Raw genomic sequence first — 20,925 nt, 5'->3', positions numbered from 1 at the left:
TATGTGAGGTAGCGGGGCGGTGTGCAAAGGTTTCTCTAGTTCACTGGGCAGCACTCACCTGGGTAGTGTCTTGTGGTTGGCTTTTCATTCCATATTAAATATAGTTATTAGCTTGCTGGAGTACCAAAGGCCTAGGCTTTCAGTTTTGAAAATACAAAGCAAATCTGGAGGGCGCAGCGTTGGACAAGTCCGATGGCCCATACCTCAGTCCCACGTCTGTTCTGCCGTCACTTGACAGGCTCACTGTGGATGACAGGGCAGCATCTTGTTTGTAAACCATTCACAGAGGCAGACAGAGTCCCTACCCCGGGCCTGCTCAAGAAGGGCATTAATTCAAACTGAAGCTTGGTGATCTGTACTCTGTTATCTGTTATTTGTGAAGCACTTTAAAATTTTCCAGTAAAATATAGAGATAGATGATTTCTGTACAGAATGATTGGAAACAATGCCATAAAACCAGGCTGAGATCTGCTGTGGGTTGCTCATCTCCAGAGAAGTTACCCCCCTTCGATTTAGAACAGTTGGTGCAAGAGACTTCCCAGAAAGGAAAAGGGTTTTAGGTTTGGCCTTCAGATTGTTTCTCCATGGTTAATTTTTGTATACTGAGAATTCAGCATGAGTTTGATGATATGAAAGAGTTACTAAGGGAAAAGGCTTATTATCAGAAGGGCAAAATCACTTTCTTTTGTAAGTTGAAAGGAGTTTTTATTTTCTTTGCCAGAAAACAGAAATGATCCTGTGGGCAGGGCATTTTAATGCTTGTATTACTTTAATGTATGTAAATTTCTACATAGTCAGTTGCAGCTTCAATAAAAAAAAGGTCCTCTGGGTGTTTGGAGACATAAAAATTCAGTTCAATTCAGTCAGTATTTGGGGATTAACATATTGTATGTCAGACATTGGATTAAGGGTCCAATGAGAAGTGGGTCACTTTCCCTTCCTTTAACAAAGCTTTTAAGTGAATAACAGTGGAGGATGAGATGAATAAATGAGATAGAAGAAGGGGTCAGATTCAGAGAGGAGAGACATTTGTTCATCTTCTTCCTCCTTATGTATTTGTATTGCGGACAGAGTTTGGCAGAGGTGGCAGAGAGGGGAGAGCAGCCCACAAGGAAGGCTTGTCTTTGGGCAGTGTAGACATGGTGGGGCTTGAGGGCAGTGGCCTTGGTGAAAGGGAGGACAGGCCAGTGGTTCACTGGAAATAAAAGCCTTTTCCCACACTGCTTGTTTGAAGACCTTAAAGCTCATGATCATAAGCCATTGGGGTGAAAAAAATCCACTCAAATTAGTCATCTAGACTACTAGTGTTAGTGAGCAGAAGGGAGGAAAATTATTTGTCTTGCTAAAAAAATATATATGTCTAGTGGGCTGGTGCTTGCACGCTTGTTTTTCCAATTATATATATTTATTTCTCATAAATTTTCCCTCCAGTAGACTTTATTGCAAGGGAGTGGGGAGTTGAGATGAAGAAATGCAAAATAACAATAGAAAAGAGAATAAAAAACCAAAATCCTAAATTAAAGCTTTCATCAATAATTCATTCATCTATGTGGTCACTTATATTGACTGCTCTCTGGAAGGCACTGTGCTTGGGGCCCGTTCTCTGAAGCCAACCACTGTCATGTAGAAAGAATGTCCACAGTAAATAGCTGGGAGTGAGAATTTTAAATACATGAGAGGCATACAGGTGTTAAAGGAGTCCAGAAGAGAGAGAAGTACTTTCTGCTACAGGAGCTGGGTAAGATTCTAGAGAAAGAAGTGTTCAAGAACACAAAGAGATTGGGAAGATGGGTCTAGGTGGGGCCAAAGGCACATGCAAAATGAGCCATAGGGCGGAGCAGGGCTGCGTGGAGAGCAGAGCTGGCACTGTCTAGCTGAACTGAGGGGTGGGGAGTGTGAGGCAGGTACTGAGAAATTTGCAAAGGCAGGTTTTGGCCAGATTGTGAAAGAATGAGTGCCAAGCTAAGTATTTTGGCCAAAGTATTCTATGAACTCCGAAATTCTAACCTTTTTTTGCTATGTGTAATCTAGCTAAAAATTCTGGCATTTTTTTTTCTGTTATTGTTATACTTAGCATAAAATACTATGTGTATTGTGTCTTAACTGGTAAAGGAAAAGTACCAGTGGGACAAAGCTGGGTCTAATATAACATGTGTGTTTTCTGATTCTCCCAATGCATTACCCAGGGCAGGAAGCTCAGGACGAGGACAGCAGTGATTCAGAAGCGGATGAGCAGAGCATCACCCAGGATCCCAAAGACGTGCCAAGTCAGCCCAGCAGCACCAGCCACAGGCCCCGGACAGCCTCCTGCCGAGCAACGGCCACCTGGTGTAATGACAGTGGCTCCGATGACTCCAGGCGCTGGTCCGACCAGCTCAGTCTAGATGAGAAAGACGGCTTCATATTTGTGAACTATTCAGAGGGCCAGACCAGAGCCCATCTGCAGGGTCCCCTTAACCACCCCCACCCCAATCCCATCGAAGTGCGGAATTACAGCAGATTGAAGCCTGGTAACTTGAAGTCTGGGGTCTATTTCTCACTCTTTGTGGGTGGTGTGAGGGTTGGTGGACTGAGGCGGTGGGCTCTAGCTCTCCCTGCACCCCATCCCTGTTACCAGGGCCACACAGAGAAGGCCTCTTAACTTTCTTCTGTGTAAAGTGGACTTAGAGGTTCTGTCCCACAATGGTGTTTGCAATATGTTGGGCATTTTTTAAGAAAAAACGCCTCAAACCAAAAAAACCATTCATTTATCAATCATGAAAGCTTTTGAAAATTGGCAAGTTATTGATTACAGATAAGTAAATAAAACTATTCACAGGTAGCTATGCCTATGGTGGAGTTAGAGGCAAGGTCCTCAGTTGGAGAAATTGTATCTTCTTGCACTGAAAATTTCCCCTTCTCTGTATTTGCCTTTGTGAATGAGATGTTCTTCGGCCTGGCCCATGGTCAGTGTTAAGCTAGATTACTTTATCTTCAACTGAGGCAGCAGCTGCTGAGAACCAGAAAAGCTGCTGTAACTGTGTGTTGTGGGACCCTAACTTTTGAGAGCACCATGTTAGGGAACACCTACCAAATGTTGGCTTCCCTCACTTTAGTGTATCGTGTCTTGACTGTTCCACTCCAGGGTACCGATGGGAGCGGCAGCTGGTGTTCAGGAGTAAGCTGACTATGCACACGGCCTTCGATCGGAAGGACAACGCACACCCAGCAGAGATCACTGCCCTGGGCGTCTCCAAGTAAGTGTCAGACCTTTTCCAGCTCCTCTTCCCAGCCGAGTCATTTGCTTAGTCTAGGCCCACACGCTCCAGGCCAGTCTTTGGGGTAAACAGGTTTCATTTGCATTGTCATACGTGGCTCCAACAGACAAATCAGAAGAAGAAAGCTGCCAGTGTGTATATTTTAATTCCAAATTTAAAAAAAAACAAAACACTTTGCCTTCTCTGTTCTTCAAACATACGGCAAGGTTTGATCCAAAGACGGTTGAGATGGAAGTGTAAATTCGGGCTCAGTTCTATTTTTGTCTCTCTATACACACAACCCCCACCCAACACACACAGCCCCTGAAGCCTGGAGAGCCTCAAGAGTAACAGCAGGAGCTCTTCAGCCTCGAGGCTGTGCGGAGGCCTTCCCTGAGGTGACTGCGTGTCGTGTCTCCCGCAGGGATCACAGCAGGATCCTCGTTGGTGATAGTCGAGGCCGAGTTTTTAGCTGGTCTGTGAGTGACCAGCCAGGCCGTTCTGCTGCTGACCACTGGGTGAAGGATGAAGGAGGGGACAGCTGTTCAGGCTGCTCGGTGAGGTTTTCTCTCACGGAAAGACGGCACCATTGCAGGAACTGCGGCCAGCTCTTCTGCCAGAAGTAAGATGAGATGGAAGCTTTGAGTTTCTGTGGGTTAAGCTCTAAGAATGTTGATTATGCCCCCTGAGCATAGGTTCTGATTCGCGTCAGGGTCCCCACTACAATGTGCCATGTCAGTCTAAACCGGTCTTCAGTTTCTCTTGGTTCTTTTTTATTACAATTGTGAAATATTTCTATCATATTGAAAAATACAGAAATAATTATCACAAACACCTGGTCACCTGTGACTCAGAATGGGAAGGTGCTAATATTTCATTATATTTGAATATAAGACATTATGGATTCATTTTAAGCCCTCATTGCGCCCCCACCAGTCACACCCTCTGCTTCTCCGCGTTATTACACTTGGAGTGCGTGTATCGTCTCCATAAACAATACAATGTTATTGTTTTGTGTTTTTCAGTTTTATATAAATATAGCATACTGTCCGGACCTCCTGTAACTTGCTTTTTTTACTCAACGTTGTTTTTGAAATCCATTCGCTTCAATAACTATTATTCTAATATTTTCATTTTAACTGCTGTCACCTATTTTTTTGTGTCTACTTCCCTTTTCGTGGACTCTGCAGGGATTTTTCATTTTATCAATACTATAAACACGGCTGCAGTGCACGCCCTTGTCAATGCCCTCCTCGTAGACAAGCTGGAGCGTTTCTGAGGAGATAGCTCAGAATGGGATTGGTGGGTCGGAGACGTGCTCCTGAGCTGCACTAGGTATTGCAGATGCCCTCCAGAACAGCACTGCTGGTTGCCCTCCGGCAGGATGTGCAGGCTCTCCAGATTCTTATTCATACCTGTGATTGCCAAGCATTTTCTCTTTTGCCAATCTGATAACCAGGAGTGCTTTGGCAGTGCTCGTGAGCTTGGACGTCTTTTCATGTGCTTATTGGCTATTTGAGTTTCGTCTTGGGTTGCTTGGCCCATTTTCCTTTTAGGTTGGCTTGTCTTTTTTTTTCCTACTTGAATTCTTTATATGTTCTAGGCTCTAATCCTTTGTCTTTTATACATCTTGCAGATATCTTCTGCCAGTTTGTGGTTTGTGTTTTAACTTTATATATGTTTTTTCTGCCACACAAGTATTTAATTTTGATGTTGTCACCCTTATTACTTCTTATGATTTTTTTTTTGGTGACGAACATCAGCCCTCAGCTAACATCTGATGCCAGTCCTCCTCTTTTTGCCGAGAAAGACTGGCCCTGGGCTAACATCCATGCCTGTCTTCCTCTACTTTATATGGGATGCTGCCACAGCATGGCTTGACAAGCGGTGTGTTGGTGCGCGCCCAGGATCTGAACGCGCAAACCCTCGGGCCGCTGAAGCAAAGTGCGTGCATTTAACCGCTACACCACTGGGCCGGCCCCAACTTTTTATGATTTTTGCTTTTGGTTTCTTAAGAAATTTTTCCCTGTCCTGAGATCATAAAAATAGCCTTGTTCGGGGCTGGCCCCATGGCTTGGCGGTTAAGTGCACGTGCTCCGCTACTGGCGGCCGGGGTTCGGATCCCGGGCGCGCACCGACGCACTGCTTCTCCGGCCATGCTGAGGCCGCGTCCCACAGGCAGCAACTAGAAGGATGTGCAACTATGACATACAACTATCTACTGGGGCTTTACGGGTAAAAAAAAAAAAGGGGAGGAGGATTGACAATAGTATAGCTCAGAGCCGGTCTTCCTCAGCAAAAAGAGGAGGATTAGCATGGATGTTAGCTCAGGGCTGATCTTCCTCACACACACACAAAAAAAAGCCTTGTTTATTTTCTTTTAAAAGTTTCAAAGTTTTGTTTTTCACGTTTAGGTCTTTAGGTCCAAATCCATTTGGAATTTATTTGGGGGTTTGACATGGGACAGGGATCTTTTTTATTTTCCCCATATGAAAAGTCAGTTGTCCCATCACCATTGATTTGGGTGCCATCTCTGTCGTCCACTGGGGTCCCATACATACATGGGTGGTCCTTACTCTCCATGGCAGACACAGAAGAGATCCTGTGGGCAGTACTCTCTAAGGCTTATATTGCCTTACCGGAGACATGCTTTCATAGAAAACATAAATTGTATATTGTTTTTGAGCCAGTTATTGAGGTTTTGTGGGCAGTGACTTATTGGAAAGGACCTGGTCTTTGGGTTTACGCTGACCAAATGCTCTCTGGGCTACTGTCCATTGTGTCATCCCAGGCAAGTTACTGGCCCTCTCTGAGCTTCAGTTTCTTCATCTGTAAAATGTGAATAATTACCTCTTCTCATAGAGATGTTGAGAGAATTAAATGAAATTGTGTTTATGAGTTTTGTAAAGCACCAAGTGCAAAGTCTGGCAATATAGGTGTTCATTAAAGGGTGTTATATTATAATTATTAATTTTGTTTTCAGATTAATGTCTTAAACCTTTTTTCCTGGAAAGTTTGATTCAAGACGAGGTAGCCAGAATGTTGCTACCAGCTGTTCCTTACGGGAATGTCTATGACGTCGGCAGACGATTCTGTCTTGTGGTTCTGTGCTTTGAGGAGCCCACTCTATAAAACCTAGTGATCTAGTAATTTCTGATAGTCAACACCCCCCTACGTATGCTGGCACACATCTGTTCTTTGTAGTGCTTAGTTTTCAAAATATTGTTTAAATATAGGTAATCACTTAAATTATCCACTGCTATCAAATGTTGGTTGGAGGCTTTTTTTGGAAAACCACCCACACAGTGATTGATTATAATAGAGCAGGCACAGGAGGACAAGCTGTCCAGGAGAGTAGAGCTCTGCCCACAGTCTTCATGCCCTTCAGTTGCTGGGAGCTTGTCAACACTCCTGAGGGTCTCCTCCAAGTCCAATAATAGTCCTTTAAACCCCTTAAGCTGGTAGCACTTCATTTATTCTCTGGACACTTTAGCTAGTAGATTAATGGAGGAAATGTAATTCTCTATTTCAGTGCTGTGGGAAAGCCAAGCTTAAAGTGATTAAGGGCCACTTCCAAGATCACACCCTGCTTTACTCCAAGAATAGGAATAGTTTGTAAGGAATTTGACCATCTCTTAAGTATAGTCTACTTCAGGGAATTCTATCAAGGTAAATAGAAAATGAGAACATTTGGATCAGAGAGAAAAGCCAAACTACCCATTTAAGAAATGACTGAGGAGTGGATCAAAGTGTTTAAAAGCCCAAAGGACTTGATAGTGACCAAGTGTCTTTTAAAATGGGTAGTAAGTCTTCTCCTGCCAAGAGCAAAAGGTGAAGTTCAAGTAAAGACACTGGCATGCCACCCAGCTTCCTAGGGACAGTGGCCTCACAGCTGTTCAGACCCCTGGCTTCCTCCTATAGGAGAATCTTAACTTTTTTTTTTAATTCTCTTCAGTCAAATAAAGAGCTTGCCTTGGTTTAGTATTACTTTTCTTCATAGGCTGAAACACAGCATTCCTTTTGGTGCTTAGTCAGCCACGTGAATGACACAAACCAGTATGGTCTTTGCATTCTTTGGCATGATATGGTGTTTGGCATTACACTGCAGTCTTTCCATTCGATTTGTAAATTAGTATTGCTTGGCCCAGTGATCAAACATGGAGACGACCTTTGACTACTTGGTTTTGCTTTCCTTTAGGTGCAGTCGATTTCAGTCAGAAATCAAACGCTTGAAAATCTCATCCCCGGTGCGTGTTTGTCAGAACTGTTATTACAACTTACAGCATGAGAGGAGTTCAGAAGATGGGCCTCGAAATTGTTGAAGTCTCAACAAGTCGATTGGAGACCATGGTCTGTAGACCCCCTTCCCGATTCCCCTGTCACAGCTTGCAGCTCGGAAGGCATCGAAACAGTCTCCGTTTACACATCTCTTCATACCATGTGTTTGAAGTATTGAATTCAAAGGGATCATTGAATAAACGGGTGTAGAGTACGGTAATGGGGCGGATGCTATTCAGGTAACAGCACAAGAAGACAACGAGGTGGTTCCTAGGAGCAACATTTTCAATATCCGATTCTCCCTGTTAACAACAGCTGTCTCCAAGAGAAAATCCTCACTATTGACTGTCTTTTCTTGCGTCTTATTTTTGTAGAGCTACTCATCCTTATTTGGAAAAACCAACAACAAAAAAGGCTTTTAGAAAATGGTTGTAAATCTATCTTCTTTGCAAGTAACTGTGTATATTGTAAATAGGTATAAAGGCCTTTTTTCTAAATAAGGACTTAACTGTCTGTAACATGAGACTTCAAACTAAACCACTAACTCAATGAACTGCTTATGGTTTGTCTGACATCTCTCACCAATTAATTATAAATATGTTTTTTTAAATCCTCAAAGACATTATCTGTGGTCTTTTTTTTCCCCCTTTCAAATCCAACCTGTGTGCCCAATGTCCTTTCTTTCAAGTTGCCCACAGTATCTCCACTTAAACTAGGCTAGTAACCAAAATAACGTGGACCTTCTTTAGGAAACAGTGTGGGAGAAGAAGAGTCGGGCCATAAGATGCCCTGGAAATATTTGGGCGTCTTGCACCTGGCTACGCACCACCTCAGTGTTGTTCTTACGTCTTAAGGCCCCTGTAAACTTCTGTGTGGACTGCCATTTGGTCATAGTGTATCTTCTTAGCGTTGCATAGCGGTGGTCAGGTGATGGATGCAATGCAGGAAACAGCTCTGCCTCAACTAATGGAAATATATTTGCATGTAACCCAAATTAGCTTCTCTTGCATAGAACATAATAAGTATGTGTCTTGGTGACACCCATGTTCTACTATAGCTTATTTTCAAAAAAGGGTAAAAAAAGAAAAAAGTGTACAGAATTAACATATAAACCTTGTTGTAAAACTGGATCATGTCAGAACTGCTTATAATTGACCTTTACCATTTAATGCCATCTACCTGAAAACAGTGAGATTTATACTGTATCAATGTCTATTTTTTTGTTTTTGCTATGAATATAATTACAGTATTTTAATATTTAGTTATTTAATTTGTTCTACTAGTTGGATACAGAACACACAAATCCAGGGAGACTAAAGCTGGTGGGGGCTAAGAGATAAGTTTAGTTTACAGAAAAAAGGCTTTGGTGGTGGGATTTTTTTTAAATGTGTGTTATGTACATATATATATATATATATAAAACAAATGAAACAATTAATCTAGATTTTAACATTTTCAGATATTTAGTGATAATATTATGAACAATTCTAAAAGCCCTGTGATTTGAAAAATGTAGAATCATTTATGGCCCAAGAAAGGAAGGACAGGCCTTCACACCCTCATGGAGGCATTTCACAAAGGACAGTGGCTTAGGCTTTCCCGACTTTTCATCTTTAGGCCCTGGTGACAGGCACACTTATGCACTAAAATGCACATATATGCACATGCGTTCAAAAACAGGCGTTGGTACGATAGTAACCTTGTACCTAATGGGCTGAAACCAGCTTAAGAACAAATTTGTTCTTCCTGATAACTAGGTCTCCAAGAGAAAATATAAAGGCTGCTTTAGTGCCTTATGCTTACTAAATTTAAATCTTTATTTACCTAGGTTTGAGCCTACAGTCTATTTATGATTACATATCAAAATTGATTAACACAGTTCCATTTCTAAAAGTTCAAATATACTTGTTAATAAAAGGATTATCGGCATTAATACTTTAACTTGAAGAAAAGTTTTGTTCTGTTTTCCTTTCTGTGTCTTCCTCCTCCCCACGCTCCTCCCCCACCATCTTACTTGAGTCTAATAACTAATGCTGGGTATTCACCAGTTGCAGGAATTGTGCTATCCCATAACCACGGGCTTTGCCCCTGTCCGGCCCTATCGATGAGTTGTAGCAGTGTTATTCTACACTTTTTAAAAGAAGCGTCCTCCTTGTGTCCATGAACCATGTTTACCCCAAACCCAGTGGCAGAGATGTTCTTTAAAGACTTGAATATATGAATGTGTGTATGTAGTTACTTAAAGGTTATTCCTCTATGTAATATGAAGTTATATGGGATGAACACTTTTAAACTTTCCGACACAACTTCCATAACTAGAAGGTGGAAACCAAAACCCTCATGATAGTATTTCCTCTGGCAGCTGGTGCTGTGGGCAACTCTTTTGTTCAGTGGGGTTTCTTTTCTTTTTGCTTCTAATGCAGAATTCACAGATCACTCACACATACAAGTGCACTCACATACATGAACTAATTGTTTCTCTGGATGTCTTTCTGTGTTCCATATATATTTGTTTACCAACATATATTCTCAGCATGTACATCCACCTTTGTGTGGTCTCTATTCTTTCTCTGCGAGTACCTCACAGGGCTCCTGCCTGATCTTTGTAGTTCATTTGTTCATCCATCCATCCATCCATCTTTTCATCCATGTATCTAACATTTGTCTCTAGTGTGCAACTGTAATGTCATGCTTCTGAAGAGGAGAACAGCTGCCCATAGCAGCCATCCGTCTGGATAATAGCAAAACTCTAGATAAGTTATTTTGCACTTTCTTATGTATAAAGTTGGTAGAAACTTATTTTTGCTTTGTATCATTTAAATACATTTTGTTTTGGTAAATGAACTGTGTATAAAATATTTATGCCGTTAAAACTGTTTTTAGAAAGTATTTTTAATTTCAGCAAGTTTGGTTACTTGTTGCATGACTATTAACACAGCTGACTTTTTGTGTCAGTGCAATGTATATTTTTTTGTCCTGTTATTAACTTGTAAGCCCTAGTAATGGCCATTTATTTGTACAGCAACAGAAGTAAATTGAAGATACTGGCTAAGACTGGATTGATTGTGGACTTTTGTACTATATTGCAGAATCCAATATCTGTTCTTTGGTGGTTATGTAAAAGGCCTGAAGAATTACTATCTAGTGTGCAATCTGTGATAACTGAATGTTCATTGTATATCTGTCTCTGATGCAAAAAGGTAGAGTAACACAATTACAATACATGATTAAATGCAATAGTCCAGGTACTTTTTTTTTCGTTTCAAATAAATACCTACTATTTACCACCCCCCCAAAAAAGTTGTCTTTAAGCCAGTTCTTCAGGGAAGGAAAAACAAAACAAAACTGAGATCTGGTAATTCCCTAAACTTTGTGTAGTTCTTTTCTAGTTGTGAATATATCTTTCAGAAGCACCTTCTTAAGGTCTCTGCTTGCGGAGATGTTGGCTGTTAGGGTCTGGTTCAAGTTCTAGTTTGACCATCTGTAAAAACCAGGCTTTCTGCATTCTGCACTTCCCAGTTGTGCTGGATTCCAGGGCTGATGAGTGTGTGGACGGCTGCGGGGAGAGGCAATGACGTCTGGGAGACACGACCTCGGACATGAATGGACCTGTGCAGGAAGACCTCATCGCATGGTTTTGGCTCTTTTTTCCTGAGCCTTATTCTCTATCCGTCATATTTTGAAAAGTAAGCAACAGTAAATCATCTATCTAGCTCCTCCCCCTACCATATTCACATCAGGACTATTCTGGTGTCTCACCCCTTTTCTGGAAGAACAGCACCCACTGTCATCAGCTCATCTTTGCACTCCAGCCTTTGATCTGAGAGTGATAGAACTCACAAATCCATGTTTATTGTTACTACAGTCTCCCAGTAAAGGAGAATGTAGAAAACACTTTTTAAGTCTATTTAGGCTGCTTTAGTGACTTGACTTTTCCTCTTTCTAAAGATACAAACAAAAGTCCTAGTTCATTTTAAGCCTGAACAGCAGAGCCCCAAATTTGAAGACTGTGCTCATTACAAATTTCACCTCAATGCGACTGCATTGTAGAGGCAGAAGATAGAGGACTGGGAAGAACTTATGAGACAAATAGCTATTTCTTCAAAACTAAGGCAATGGTAAGAGAGAAAACCTAGGGTAGTTCTCATTTCTTGAATGCAATACTGCTCAGTTCTGGTGACCTCGAGACACGGTGCAGTCAAGCATGGGCACTGCAGGCTTCTCAACTGCAGAAATTCTCTCCGAGCTTAAAGGACAAACATGCGAATGCTCTTCAGTAAGTCCCTGTTCTGCCATTTGCTTCTCATCTTCAACAAAATTCGCTCTTCGCCCCTGATTTTGGCCCATTTGGAGCATCAAAGAGGGAGCAGTCCAATAACAGGTCTAGCATTGGCTTAGTCTTCTTGCTTTATCAATACGTCCTTCTCCCCCACCCCTGCGAAGCTCTTATTTATTGTTCCTTTTGACTTTTGCTAGGAATGGCATCAAGCCAAGCGACCACACTCAGAGATAACATGGTGTTTTGGAGAGCCCTGTAATTCAGAGACGGAGGCTGCAGCTGTGCCCAGCGTGCGACCTCCTGAAGCCCCTTGTTTAAGCCGTCTCCATGCCTCAGGTTTTTCTATGGCAATAGCTGCCTGTGAGGGCGGGAGAGGCCTACGACAGTGCTGCTGCAGCTTTCTGGTCTTAGGACCTTTTGATCCTTAGCTATCAAGGACCCCAAACCACTTTTGTTTATATGGTTTGCATCTATCAATAGTCATTGTATGAGAAATCAAAGCAGATTTAAAATATATGTAAGTTCATTTAAAAATAAGAATGATAAAACCATTATGTATTAACATCAATTATATATTTCTATGAAAAATAACTTTTCCAAACCAAAAAAAAATTTAGTGAAGAGAGTGGTATTGTTTTACAATTTTGCAAATCCCTTTAATGTCTGGCTTAATTGAACACAGGTGGATTCTCATATCTGCTTCTATTTTCAGTCTTTTGTGATACTTCGTTTGGGTTGAAGCATTTGAGGAAAATCCAGCCTCACACAGGTATGTGGTTGGAAAAGGGGGGAATATTTTAATAGCCTATTCAGGTCATTGTTTCTTAAAGATAATAGTTTAAGTTTCTTAAATATTGATTCCTATATGGCATCTGAAACTATATCAATGAACTTTTCATACTCTATTACCTTAAAATCCATTAGTTTATCTTGCACTTTGAATGTATCTTTTACCCATGCTTAATTTTATAGCCTGCACTTGTCGTTTAGAAAAGATGAGTTCACTAATGCGGTAGTGAGCGCCATCACTACTACTACTGGAATGTATGTAGATCTGCCAAGTGTTGACCTATTTCATAATAGGTCAAAATAATAATATCAAAAAAATCGCATCCTATATAATATCAAAATATCACCAGCAGTCTCAGGAAATTCTAAGTCAAACTTATGGTGGTAGATACAAGTTTTCCAAAATCAAAATTTTTGCCTAAAACCTAAAATTTTATTATTGGTAATAAATAGTTTGCTGTGTTCTTTTAAGTGACAGGCTCACTGTTAATTTCAAGCACATTTCTGCCAAAGCACCGTAGTTTGTCAGTTGTTCTTCCAAGTGAAAATGGTGTGCCCCGAGGACAGCAGCCAGGTCAGCCCGCAGCTCAGCTGTGCAAGTGCTTTTCTTTGAGACAAACATGGTACTTCAGATGCGGGTGCCTTATGGTCCTTCTCATTTTGTGTCACACAACTTAAGGTTCAAGATTTCATAAAAAGTAGTCATTTTTACTGCTCCTTTCTTCAGTGAAACAGGCACTTTTTTTTCCTGCCAGTGCTTGGCGATGAAGAATATCATGACCATTACCAGCAGTGTGGTGCCGCTGGCCTGATTTGTACTTAGATTCCAGCAGTTTCACTCACCACTGCTTTTGCACCTCAGTTCAAAACAATTATCAATGGAGTGAAAAATGCAGATAACGTTTTAGTATTATTATGAATGTAGTCTTCACTTTCAGACCCTGAGGAAGGGTCTCAGGACTCCCAGCGGTCTGTGAACCAGCCTTTGAGAAGTGCTGGTCCAAGGAGAAGATGCAGAGACACCACCTATGTTGTAAAGTAGCAGGGGTGCAATCTATTAGGGACTATCTTCCCCATCGCTTCCAATCACGTTCCCGCTGAAACCTGCCAAGTGCAAGTAGCCACACCCAGCTGTTGGAATATGCCTCCACAGCCCTGAGCAAGAGTGCATCTCTGACTTGTTGGGTTTCTACTCAGGTCTTTTTTCAGTCACATTCTTCTGGTCAAGACTCTAAAATTGTGATAATGTAAAAAAGCTGAATAGTCATGTTTTCATATAAGGTACAGTTAGTTCTACCTAGTATATTATTATTATTATTTTTTTTTGTGTGTGTGTGTGTGTGTGTGTGTGTGAGGAAGATCAGCCCTGAGCTAACATCCATGCCAATCTTCCTCTTTTTTTTTCCCCAAAGCCCCAGTAGATAGTTGCATGTCACAGTTGCACATCCTTTCTAGTTGCTGTATGTGAGACGCGGCCTCAGCATGGCTGGACAAACGGTGCATCGGTGCGCCCCTGGGATCCGAACCCGGGCGGCCAGTAGCGGAGCGCGTGCACTTAACCGCTAAGCCATGGGGCCAGCCCCAGTTCTACCTAGTATAATGCTCTGGTCAGGAGCATGGTGGCCGAGAGTCAGTGGGGTCTAAGTTCCCAATCCACCACTTACTGGGTGATATTGGCAACCTCTCCACATCTGAGTTTCCTCACGTGTAAATTTCATGTTATGATACCTGCCCCCAGAGAAGAGTTATAAGGATTAAATCAGGTAATATATAGGACATGTAGTGCTTGACAAGTATTTGTACTATTAATTTGGAAATATGAACATAAAAGGAATAATGCATTTTAAAAAGCCTAAATAAAGCTGCCGGCAGGGAGGAAGTTCACCTTCAATCAGACACACAACAGGCAGGATGTCAGGTAGGAAGAGCCCTTAGCAATCATCCCACCCAAACCCTCATTTCACACCAGAGGGAAGGGACTCAGGGGTGTTCCGTTCCCAGAGCCAGTGCTGCTGAATTCTCAGTTCCAGCCCTAAACTCCTCCACTCCCAGGCCAATGCTCTTTACCAACAGCTCCCAGTTTGCATTTTCTTTTGTTGTTTTTTTTGGGTTTGTGTGTGTATGACTGCAATGAAAGTGTACTTAGGATGTCATTTCTGTATCATCTATGCATAATCATGCCCTGCTTTATCAAGAAGATAAGCATTAGAACTTCAACCTTGGCCTTCAGCTGTCACACTTCCTGCTCAACAAAGAGGAAGGAAAGTTACAAGCTGCATTCCAGAGCAGAGGGCAGCATTATTTAAAGAAAAACAACTCATTTATGATCTTGCCCTCAAGCACTACTACAGATTTCAAACAAAAGCTATACCCTAAAAACTACTGCTGTTCGTAAAGGAAGCCCCCCCTTTGCAACCTGATGAGACAGAAATAAACCATGGAGCAAAGGTCAAGCTACGAAGTCTTTGGTTGTAAACTGAAGGATCATCACAGTCTGGCTCTGCAGCTTGATGCTGCCAAGAGGAAGAAACAGTTCTGCTAAAGCAATGTTGTCAAGTGTGCTTGTGGTTCCAGGGTGAACCCACCCATGCAGATTTACTTTCTCCTCTGGTAGCAGTTTCTGTGTCCATGCTGATACATATTCCACTGGGCTTTAGGGGTGATACAAAAATGACATAACTACTCTCTAGTTTGTTAAGCGAAACAAGCCAGACAGAGAAAGAAACACTGTAAGATTTAACTCATATGTGGAAGATAAAATAACACGGACAGAGAGAACAATTTGGTGGTTACCAGGGGGAAGGGGGTTAGGGGGTGGGCACAAGGGGTGAAGGGTGCATTTATATGGTGAGTGACAATAATGTACAACTGAAATTTCACAATGTTACAAACTATTATGACATCAATTTAAAAAAAAGTGATCTAAAAAATGACATAACTACCCTCTTCAAAAACTTTCTAGGGTCTGGCCCCATGGTCTAGTGGTTAAGCTTGGCATGCTCTGCTTCGGCAGCCCGGGTTCGGTTCCCAGGTACAGACCTACACCACTCGTCGGCAGCTGTGCTGTGGCAGTGACCCACATACAAAATAGAGGAAGATTGGCACAGATGTTAGCTCAGGGTGAATCCTCCTCAGCAAAGAAATAAAAATAAAATGAGCTAAAAAAAAAAAAAAAAGAGGGCCAGCCCAGTGGTGCAAGCAGTTAAAGTGTGTGCGCTCCACTGTGGTGGCTCCGGGTTCACAGGTTCAGATCCCAGGCGCACACCAACGCACTGCTTGTCAAGCCATGCTGTGGCAGCGTCCCATATAAAGTCGAGGAAGATGGGCATGGATGTTAGCCCAGGGCCAGTCTTCCTCAGCTAAAAAAAAAAAAAAGAGGAGGATTGGCAGATGTTAGCTCAGGGCTGATCTTCCTCACAAAAAAGAAAAAAAAAGAACTTTCTAGTCTATAAATAAGAGGCTTGCCTTCATGTAAGTATCTGAATTCAATTTTCAGCAGGTCAATCTATTTCTTATTGCTTGTAATTTGGTCAGAATGACAATCTCTTCACGATTTATTTTCTCAGCTCTGCAGTCTTCATTTTCATATCCTGTTATTTCATCATTTCATCTTTGATCCTTTATTGACTTCATAGTCTTAGTAGGTTATATAATACAAAGCCTTCCCAGAAAATTCTCTCCTATTCGGGTTGTTCTCCCTCCAGACTGGGTTCTTGGTCTTGTGCAAATACTGTCCTGCCTTCTTGCCTGCCTGCCTTTGTAGTGTATGGCGTGGCACCATTGATTTCGTCATCCTCCTTTTAGGTGGACAGTCCTGCCAAGACTTTGTATCTGCTGAGACACAGTGTGAGTGAATGCTCCTTCGCACCTTCCCACCCTTACTTTGAGGATCAGCTGCGGGGATTTTGTACTTCTGCCTTTGTCTGCCAGCCGATTCTCAGCTCAGCAGCAACAGTGAGCTGCTAAAATACAGATCCTGTCTGGCCCTGCTCAAAACCCCGCAGGGCTCCTCACCTCTTTCCCCCTCCCTCACTCTGCTTCTGCGTGCAGGCCAGGCCCGCCCTGGAGTAGGGCCTTCGCCCTGGCTGTACCCTCTGCCTGTGACCATCCTAACCCCACAGTGCTCCTCTGCCTCCCTCACCTGCTGCAGTCCTGTCTCAAACGTCACCTTCCAAGGGAGGCCTTCCCTGAGCCCCGGACTTCCCCATAATCACCCTTCTCTGCTTTGTTCTTCCCTGTGGCATCTATCACACTCTGACATACCATTATTATTTGTGGCGTCTTCCCATAGAGCATAAGCTACATGGAGGCTGAGATTTGTGTCTGTTTTGGCCACAACTGCCCGGCAGAGTAGCTGCTCTATGAATTTGTTGAGTGAAGGAATGAGAGACAGCCCTTGACTTACTGACCTTCAACTCTTTGATTTTATTATGGTAGAAAGAACATTTAACATGAGATTTACCCTCTTAAATTTGTAAGTGTACAATACCAAATTGTTAACTGTAGGCACAATGTTGTACAATGGATCTCTAGAACTTGTTCATCTTTCATAACTGAAACTTGGGATACCCGTTGAATAGCATCTCCCCATTTCCCCCTCCCCCTAGCCCCTAAAGACCACCATTCTACTCTCTGTCTGTATAAGCTTGACTGTTTTAGGTACATCATATAAGTGGAATCATACAGTGTTTGTCCTCCTGTGACTGGCTTTATTTCACTCAGCATAATGTTATGAATCTTCAACTTTTCAACTTCAATCTTCAACAGTCTGGTTTTTTGGAAATCTTCAGTCTTCTTTCTTGTGTTGAATTTGAGCTTTCACATACCACGTGCCTGAACACTGAAACACTTGTGTTTCAAACTGTCACTGGGGTTTGATCTTAAATATTCCAAGTTCCTTAGTCCTTGAGGACACCCTTGAGCAAGGCACCCTCTCCCTACAGAGAGAAGCACCTGCCTGCCAGCCCAGGTAGAAGCCATCGAGTCTTTGCAGCAATGCCAGAGAAGCAAGCCTCCCCTCCTTCCCCTAGTCCAGCATACCCAGGGAGGCTTAAATATTCCAGGGCAGCCCCTTCCCCCGCCCCCCCTCCCCGAACGCTGCCCAGCAGACAATTCTGGGAGGCTTAGCTGGACCAGTTGTGCAGTCCTTGGTTATGGGGATAGCTGGCAGCCCTTCCCTGACCCTCCCCAGGCCCAGAACACCCTCCCCTTCAGATTTCATCATTGCAGGTTCTCTAGTCGGTATTTTTTGTGTGTGTGAGGAAGACAGACCAGCCCTGAGCTAAAATCTATTGCCAATCCTCCTCCTTTTTTTCCCTTTTTCTCCTCAAAGCCCCATGTGTGTCATAGTTGCACATCTCTAGTCAGATTTTTAAACAAACAACTTCATTGAGATGTAATTAACATACTATAAAATTCATCAAACTGTACAACTCAATGTGTTTTAGTATATTCACAGAGTTGTGCAACTATCACCAGAATCTAATTTCAGCACATTTTCATCACCCCAAAAGAAACCTCACACCATTAGCTGTCACTTCCAATTCTCCTCCTTATCCCCAACCCCTGGCAACCATGAATCTACTTTCTGTCTATAGATTTGACAGAAATCTGGACATTTGGTATAATGGAATCATGCAATATGTAGTCTTTAGTGACTAACTTATTTCACTTAACATAATATTTTGGAGAATCATCCATAATGTAGCATGTATCAGAACCTCATTCCTTTTTATTGCTGAGTAATTTAGTCCATTGTATGGATAGACCACATTTTATTTATCCATTCACCACTTGATGTACATGTAGGTTGTTTCCACTTTTTTACTACTGTGAATAATGGTGCCATAAACATTCATGTACAGGTTTTTGTGTGGGTGGGAGTTTTCATTTCTCTTGGGTATATACCTAAGAGTAGAATTGCTGGATCATATGGTAACTCTAAGTTGAACAATTTGAGGAACTGCCAAACTGTTTTCCAAAACAGTTGCACTATTTTCATTCCCTCCAGCCATGTATCCAATCGTTTTTTATTCTCAGGGAACAGCACCAACCATCCCTCCCTCCTTGTCTGTGTCACTTACAGGCCCTCATTAAAATGTCTCTTTGATTTAGAGACAGGCCACTTTCCAATATACTTTCAAGAAGGTATCTGGTAAGAAAGTAGGTGACAGTGGCAGCCTGCACCAGCAGCCTCGGAATGCACCAAGGTCTCTGGTCCTGCTAGGTTCTCCTGCTGCCTCTCCCCCTCACTCCCTCCCCAGCTCCAGCCTGGGTGAGGGGGCCCTTCCTGTCTAGATCACAGTGTCTCCCCAGGTAACCTGGAAATTCTTTTGAGAGCAGGAGGATCTATTTGAAGGCTCTCACTTAGAAGTTCCATGAAGTTCTTTTGGCCCTCCTTTCATTTTTTAATACTAGTGTGTACGCTTGGTCACTACTCCTCAGCTGAAAGTGTCAATTTGGATTAAGATCTATCCCTTCTCTTCCTACTATAACATAGAGTTGCCATGGTGGGATTTCCAGCTATGTCTAAGGAAAGAGGTCAGCATAGCCTCTCCCCAAAAAGGATCTATACAGCTGGACAAAATTGGTTATTTCAGTGCTCTGGAAATCAAAGAAAGATATACAACAATACGAGAAGCATTTATGCTTGAAAAACTGCTGCACACGCAGAGTCTGTGGAGTTCTTTCCCCAGCTGCTCCCATTCCCCTGCCAGTTTGTTGACATGGAGGTTTGTTCAGGGCAGGACAGAACTGTGAGGACCCCAACAGTCAAAGAGAACTCACTTGATTTGGAACAGTGGATGATGCTTGTACCCAATGAAATTGTCAGACAGTGAGTGGGGCAGGCTAATGGCCCCATAGCCTGGAATTGTGTGGTTGCACCAAGCCTATTCCTAGATGAGGCTACATACATGAAAAGTGGGGACCTGGAGAAAGTCTGGGTGATCTGCATACTCCTGGCTGACCCCGAGGCTACCTACAGGATCCTCAACAGACAAAACTGATTAATTGAATATCATCAAAATTAAAAGACATCAAACTTCAAAAGACACCATTAAGAAAATAAAAAGTCAAGCCATGCACCTAAGAGCAGAGTGTCAAACTACATGAGGCAAAAACTGATACAACTGCAAGGAGAAACAGATGAATGCACTATCATAGTTGGAGACTTCAACACAACACTATCAGAAATGGACAGATCCAGCAGGCTGAAAATCAGTAAGGACACAGTTGAACTCAACAACACCATCAATCCACTGGCCATAATTGGTATCTATAGGCTACTTCACCCAACTACAGCAGAATACATTCTTCTCAAGCTCACATGGAACACTCACCAAGACAGACCACATTCTGGGCCATAAAACACATTTTAATAAATTCAAAAGAATAGAAGTCATACAATGTCTGCTCTCAGACCACAAAGGAATTAAACTAGAAATCAATAACAGGAAAATCCCCAAATATGTGGAGATTAAACACCACATTGCTAAATAACACATCAGCCAAAGAAGAAATCTCAGAAATTTTAAAATATTTTGAGCTAAATGAAAATGAAAATACAACTTATCAAAATGTGTGGGATGCAGTGAAAGCAGTGCTTAGAGGGAAATTTATATCATTGAATGCGTATATTAGAAAAGAAGAAAGATCAAGAATCAATAATCTAAGTTTCCACCTTAGGAAACCAGAAAAAGAAGAGCAAACTCAATCCAAAGTAAGCAGAAATAAAGAAATAATAAGAATTAGAGCAGAAATCAGTGAAAATGAAAACAGGAAATCAAAACAGAAAATCAATGAAACCAAAAGCTGGTTCTTTGAAAAGACCAATAAAATCAATAAGCCTCTAGCCAGGCTACCTAAAAAAAAGAGAGGACACAGATTCCTAGTATCAGAAAAGAAAAAGAGGACATCACTACAGATCTTATGGAAATTAAAAGGATAATAAAGGAACACTATGAACAACTCTATGCCCACAAATCTGATAACCTAGACGAAATGAACCAATTCCTTGAAAGACACAATTTGCCAAAGCTCACAAAAGAAGAAATAAATTGTCTGAATAGGCCTATATCTATTAAAGAAAGTGAATCAATAAATAATAACCTTCCAGAACAGAAAGCACTAGGCCCAGATGGGTTCACTGGTGAATTCCACCAGACTTTTAAGGAAGAAATTATACCAATTCTCTATAATCTCTTTCAGAGGACAGAAGCAAAGGGAATGCTTCCTAACTCATTCTATGATGCCATCATTACTCTAATACCAAAACCAGACAAAGACATTATAAGAAAACAACAGACCAATATCTTTCATGAACATAGATGCAAAAATCCTCAA

At 42.0% G+C, this 20,925-nt stretch overlaps 1 protein-coding gene across 13 annotated transcripts in view; it reads left to right on the top strand.

Moving 5' to 3' along the window:
• The window catches only part of WDFY3 (WD repeat and FYVE domain containing 3), a 256,639-nt gene extending 248,507 nt beyond the window's left edge, over positions 1–8,132 (top strand). For all 13 annotated transcript variants that reach the window (XM_087434534.1, XM_087434532.1, XM_087434530.1 and 10 more), the window contains 4 exons: positions 2,187–2,510; positions 3,125–3,236; positions 3,661–3,858; positions 7,435–8,132. In XM_087434534.1, the coding sequence (XP_087290660.1) occupies positions 2,187–2,510; positions 3,125–3,236; positions 3,661–3,858; positions 7,435–7,558 (758 nt within the window). In that variant the 3' untranslated portion in view covers positions 7,559–8,132. The remainder of the gene's footprint in view (positions 1–2,186; positions 2,511–3,124; positions 3,237–3,660; positions 3,859–7,434) is intronic.
• Positions 8,133–20,925: the final 12,793 nt, after the last annotated feature.

Source organism: Ceratotherium simum, chromosome 8 (genome assembly GCF_057802395.1).
Source record: "Ceratotherium simum simum isolate JZ-2026a chromosome 8, ASM5780239v1, whole genome shotgun sequence".
NCBI lineage: Eukaryota > Metazoa > Chordata > Mammalia > Perissodactyla > Rhinocerotidae > Ceratotherium > Ceratotherium simum.
Note: the sequence above shows the minus strand (reverse complement) of the source record. Positions and strands in the feature narration are given on the sequence as shown.